Source organism: Salminus brasiliensis, chromosome 2 (assembly GCF_030463535.1).
Source record: "Salminus brasiliensis chromosome 2, fSalBra1.hap2, whole genome shotgun sequence".
NCBI lineage: Eukaryota > Metazoa > Chordata > Actinopteri > Characiformes > Bryconidae > Salminus > Salminus brasiliensis.
Genome location: NC_132879.1, coordinates 26,132,379 through 26,137,493, shown reverse-complemented (window position 1 = coordinate 26,137,493; position 5,115 = coordinate 26,132,379). Strand labels below are relative to the sequence as shown.

Sequence of the window (5,115 nt, the reverse complement as noted above, 5' to 3'; positions counted from 1 at the left end):
CTTTTGTGTCAGAGGTATTTTGTCTTGAAGGATCAGAAGAACCTGACTTTTCAGGCTCTTTTAAATATCGTCGTATATCGTCTTTAATGATACAGAGGTGTTACTATTCAGCTTTAGCACAATTTTCATGACAACATATAGGAATACAGGGCTTGATTTGTTCCACATCAAAAATAATGCCATTCTCCTTACTTATCCTCTGTCCACTGATGTCAACTGTGTTATCACCTAAGAGGTCATTTAGTGGTCTCGCCCATCTCCAGGGTTTATATGCACTCTCTAAGCACTTTATTAGGATGACCCGCACACCTACTCATTCATTTAATTCTCCGGCAGCTTCAGGCAAAGCTCACATCAACCATCAGAAGGAGGGGAAATGTAGGCTTAGTGATTTTTGACTGTAGCAGGACCGTTTGTACCACAAGGGCTGGTTTGAGTGTCTCTATAGTTCACTCAGAATGGTGTGATAAAAAAAAATAAAAAAAACATCTGCTCAATGTTTCTACATTCTGCACGTTTTGTTGAGAGAGGTCAAAGGAGAATGGCCAGACAGGATTGAGCTGGCATAAAGGCTACAGTACTCAACTGTACAACTGTGGTCAGCATAAAGCATCCTAGAATGTGCAGCATGTAGAACCTTAAGGCTGACGGTCTACAACAGCAGAAGACCGCATCAGGTTCCACATCTGTCAGCCAAGAACAGAGAGCTGAGGCTGCAGTGGGCACAGGCTCACCTAAACTGGACAGTTGAAGATTGGAAACCCTTCCCTAGTCTGGTGTTTATTGGTGATTCATTTTTTGGTTTGTTTATTTGTTTTTTTGCTGAGGCAGCATATTTGATGGTAAGTCAAATATTGGTGCTGACAGCCCGTAGCCTTGTATCAACAGTCTTTGCATGAGGAGATGGTGGGGCATGTTTTCTTGGCACAGTTTGGGCCTGTTAATATCGATCATCACTTGACTGCAACAACCTACTTGAGTAGAGTTGCTGACCATCCCTTCATGACCACAATTCGTCTATCATGATGATGCAGTAAAAGTAAGATCTCTGAACTGTTTTTGTAGTATAAGTATAAGTTCAGCGGCCTTCAGATCCAGTCACTGGATCCGAATCTAATAGGAAACTCTGGGATGTGGTAGAACGGGAGACGAGCAGCATGAAAGTGCTCCTGGAAAAGGTTCATGTCAGGTTCATGTCAACATCAACCTGAATCTCAAAGGAATATTTCCAACCTCTGATGGATCCATAACATGCAGAACTGAAGCTGGTCAGTGAGCGATTGGAGGCCCTACCCAGTATCAGTAGGCGTTTGGTGTTCCTAATAGAAGAGTAAAACATGTGGTCCCTACGATTTTATACGTTGTTGGGAAGTATTTTCATGGAAGGTATAAAATAAACTGAATTCCAAAGCTAAAGCAGAGTGCTGTACCTACTATACGACATGTTGCATGCAGTTGCGCAGTCCTCCAGGTCGACAGGGGGCAGAAGCAAACTCTTCTCGTTTCCGCCCTTCCCCTTAAACTTCCCTCAGAGCCCTTTGAGGCTCTCTTCGCTTAGCCTGATCCAACATGGTGGGTACCTAATATTTTCATCGTCGCTGGAATCTGTTCTAATCCTTGTTTTCTGCGCCTCTTAGCACACTATTAAAGACCCAACTGCTTAGTTTACTTGTTTGCGTGTCTGCATGTGTGAGTATTACAGCCCGGCGACTCTTATTTCGAAGATGAATGCAGAACGGAGCGGTTCGGTCTGAGCTTCAGGAGAGCTCGCTAACCTGCTAATGTAGGAGCAGAAAGCAGTCAGGCTCCAGGAGGGCGAGAATGGGAGAAAACGAGCGATAGACACATTAATGTCGGTGCTTGTTTTGTCAGTAACTCTTAAAGGCTGACAGGTGTTTAACCTCGACTTTATATAACATGGAGAGAGCGGGAGCTGGAGCATGAAAGCCAGTCTTGACTGGGGGTGAAGAGCCGAGCTGCAGCACAGCCTCTCGGTGTAGTACTGTGAAGAAGCTCTGCTTCTCGGCTTGTTTATACAGGCTCCCTTAAACAGGCCTTGGTTTTCAGGACCTGGGTAAATCCTAAATGTCGCGGACACCCTCATTTTGGGAATGCTAGCTAGGTTTTCTGTCAAATCCCCAGTTTCGTCCGATACCTGTGTAAACTGGTGAGGGGAGCCGGTTCACTGATGGGCAGCTAAGCTCCTCATGTAGTTTCACCCTGTATTTCTGTGCGTCTTTTCTGACTGGTGTTTCTGCTCTTCTGCCCGCAGGGACGAGTCAGGACCAAGACGGTGAAAAAGGCCGCACGGGTCATCATCGAGAAGTACTACACTCGCCTGGGCAATGACTTCCACACCAACAAGCGCGTGTGTGAGGAGATCGCCATCATTCCCAGCAAGAAGCTCCGGAACAAGATCGCAGGGTGAGAAACTCGTGGTTTGAGCGGTGTGATCGGTGCTGGTGTGGAGAGCAGGGGTGTAGTGATGCACACACTTCGATGACAGTGTGATTTTTACACATGCAGACTCTTCTGAATAGCAGAATTCGCTGGTTGGAAGTGGAGGGGTGGGTGGTCGGTTGCTGCCATAAAATAAATCTAAAGGAGACCCCCCCCCCTTTTATATAAATTAAATAAATTAGTTAGTTAATGTGAAACACATTGATCTCTATTGACCTTCATAACTGCCAAGTCTTCAGATTACGTCATAAGTGGCGATCATTGGTGTTCAGGCATTGATCGCTGTTATGGAACCAGTTGGACGCCAATGGTGGACAGGGTTTTTTAGACTGGCCTTATTGATTTAAAAAAATAAATAAATAAATAAAAATGTACTCAAAGAAGTACCCTAGTCTGACTTTGCTTCGTTAAGCTAAATAATGCAAAACAATTGGCTCCAGAATACATCTCTTTTTCTTCTAGGAACGAAGCCTCCCTCGCCTGCTGTAAGGCTTGCTTGCAGATCTGCACCTTTTCCCACTGTTGCCTATTTCAGTGCTCATGTTTTCATGTCCGGATTTGTCGGTCTCAGGATCATTACGGTCTCAGGGTTAGATTATTGCTGTTCTGTTTAATTTCTTCGTTTTGCAGAGCTCCAGTCATACCATTTTGGTTTGACTCAGAAAACGGCAAGTATTTTAACTGGCTGGTTTGATCAGAGTAATCTGTGTAAAAGGGCAACATGGCCAGAACCATGGCTGATATTGACAAATGTTGCTTGCACACACTAGCTAATATTGTATATAGCTAGTCATCACTTGCCGTTGCTGTATTTTATTAGCTTATTATTTTTATTGTTTGCAACATTAAAGTATGTCTGAACGTTGTCCGTTAAAACCCTGTATCGAATGTGACTATGGCATGTCTGGTTGCCAGGTCATGATACTACAGGGAGAGAAAACTGAATCTTTCCCGTGTTTGCAGGATTTCTTGTTCCTGTTGAACCCTGTACGTTTCAGACATCTGTAATATCTGCTCCTGAAGCAGCAAGACAACGTTATTGTCCGTTCACAACTGAGGTTTAAAGTCATAAAATGCTACTTCTTGGCATGTGGCTGAACAAGGACGAATGAGTATTTGTACCAACTAGATTGAGTCCTAGCTGGATGAAATGTGACGTGTATCTAGATTTAGAGACGTAACCTGCAGCTGAAAGCTTTTCATCCATGTCTCACTTAAGCGTTTATCCACATGGGTTTGCAGCTAATTCAAATATAACCTCCACCCCTTTTCAGTGCGGTATGTAGTTACGTTAGTGTTTTGCCTGAGACAAAGAGCATTGCATTTAAAAAGATCACAGTTGTGCACAGATCTCCTTTTCTCTCCTGGATCCTGCCCTGTTGTGTTAAATACATGTTTGTGCATTTGCAGGTATGTGACCCACTTGATGAAGCGTATCCAGAGGGGGCCAGTCAGAGGCATCTCCATTAAACTGCAGGAGGAGGAGAGAGAAAGGAGGGACAACTACGTTCCTGAGGTACGTTTGTGCTAGCTGTGAGCTAGCTGTGGTTTTTAGTCATCTGCGGTTCAGTAATATTGCCTTCCTAATGAACCGTTAAAAACGAATGATTTACAGCACCTTTTTTTTTAGCTCTGCTTTTCATGTTTAAGTGTGCGATGGATTTGAGTATGGGCTGTTATTTGCTCCTAATGTAACATGATTAGCAACGAGACGAGAGAGCCACTTAATATCGGGGAGAGGCATGAAGATGAAACATGACAGCTTGAATTAAAAATGCAACTGATGCAAATGCCTGCATCATCCTTCTCCTGCAGATCCGGCTTTGAAATTAGGTCTTTATTGGTTGGCTCTGTTGCTTTTCCCCCTCCCTTTTTTTTTTTTTTTTTTTTTTTTTTTTTTTTTGTTTGTGAAAGAGCTTCCTGCTCCCTATTGTTTTGTTAAGGATGCAAGATTTATAGTTTTGGTATCGGGCTGATCAGTGTTCTTTTGGATATGGATGGGCAGATGTTGAGCACATACTACAGAGCCTAAAACCCCCCAGCGTTTCTTACTTCGCAGTCTGCTAATTTTATGTCCATGTAAATTTGAAGAGAACACTTCTGCTCAAGGGCTGAGAACTGCCCTCTGAATGTGACTTGTGGCCTCAGCTTCGAGGAATGAGTTTGACAAGATATGAAGATATGAAATTATTTAAAATTTCAATAACTGACCAGTTTTGATCAGGAGACTAGTCTGTGTATCTGAGCAAGTTTGCTATTGTCTTCAGTAGAGGGCAGTGTGAAAAGAATGGTGGTCAGAACCATGGTTAATAATGACAAATGCTGCTTGCACAAAAATGTTGCTATTGACTACAGGCTCACCACCATATTACCTTGACCACAATATTAAAGTGCCTAGTCATCACTTGGCATTGCAGTAATTAATGGCTTTTTGTTTCCATTTGTTTTCTACATTAAAGTATGACTGAACGTTGTCCGTTAAAACCCTGTATCGAATGTGACTATGGCATGTCTGGTTGCCAGGTCATGATACTACAGGGAGAGAAAACTGAATCTTTCCCGTGTTTGCAGGATTTCTTGTTCCTGTCGAACCCTGTATGTTTCAGACATCTGTAATATCTGCCCCTGCAGTGCATGTGAATATCGGTTTGAGGT

The 5,115-nt window shown here is 43.2% G+C and overlaps 1 protein-coding gene and 2 non-coding genes across 4 annotated transcripts in view; all 3 read left to right on the top strand.

The window, feature by feature from the left end:
• The window catches only part of LOC140548993 (small ribosomal subunit protein eS17), a 351,034-nt gene that overhangs the window by 345,111 nt on the left and 808 nt on the right, over window positions 1-5,115 (top strand). Inside the window, exons 1-3 of one of the 2 annotated variants that reach the window (XM_072672173.1) lie at window positions 1,514-1,572; window positions 2,273-2,424; window positions 3,871-3,976. In XM_072672173.1, coding sequence (XP_072528274.1) covers window positions 1,570-1,572; window positions 2,273-2,424; window positions 3,871-3,976 — 261 coding nt within the window. In that variant the 5' untranslated portion in view covers window positions 1,514-1,569. Of the gene's footprint in view, window positions 1-1,513; window positions 1,573-2,272; window positions 2,425-3,870; window positions 3,977-5,115 lie in introns of those variants that run through there. The other variant, XM_072672174.1, reaches the window with a different exon arrangement.
• LOC140550488 (small nucleolar RNA SNORA71) lies at window positions 3,337-3,461 on the top strand. The gene has a single exon (XR_011979183.1). It is a non-coding gene; the product is annotated as a small nucleolar RNA SNORA71 (small nucleolar RNA).
• Window positions 4,945-5,069, top strand: LOC140550485 (small nucleolar RNA SNORA71). Its single transcript, XR_011979180.1, has one exon. It is a non-coding gene; the product is annotated as a small nucleolar RNA SNORA71 (small nucleolar RNA).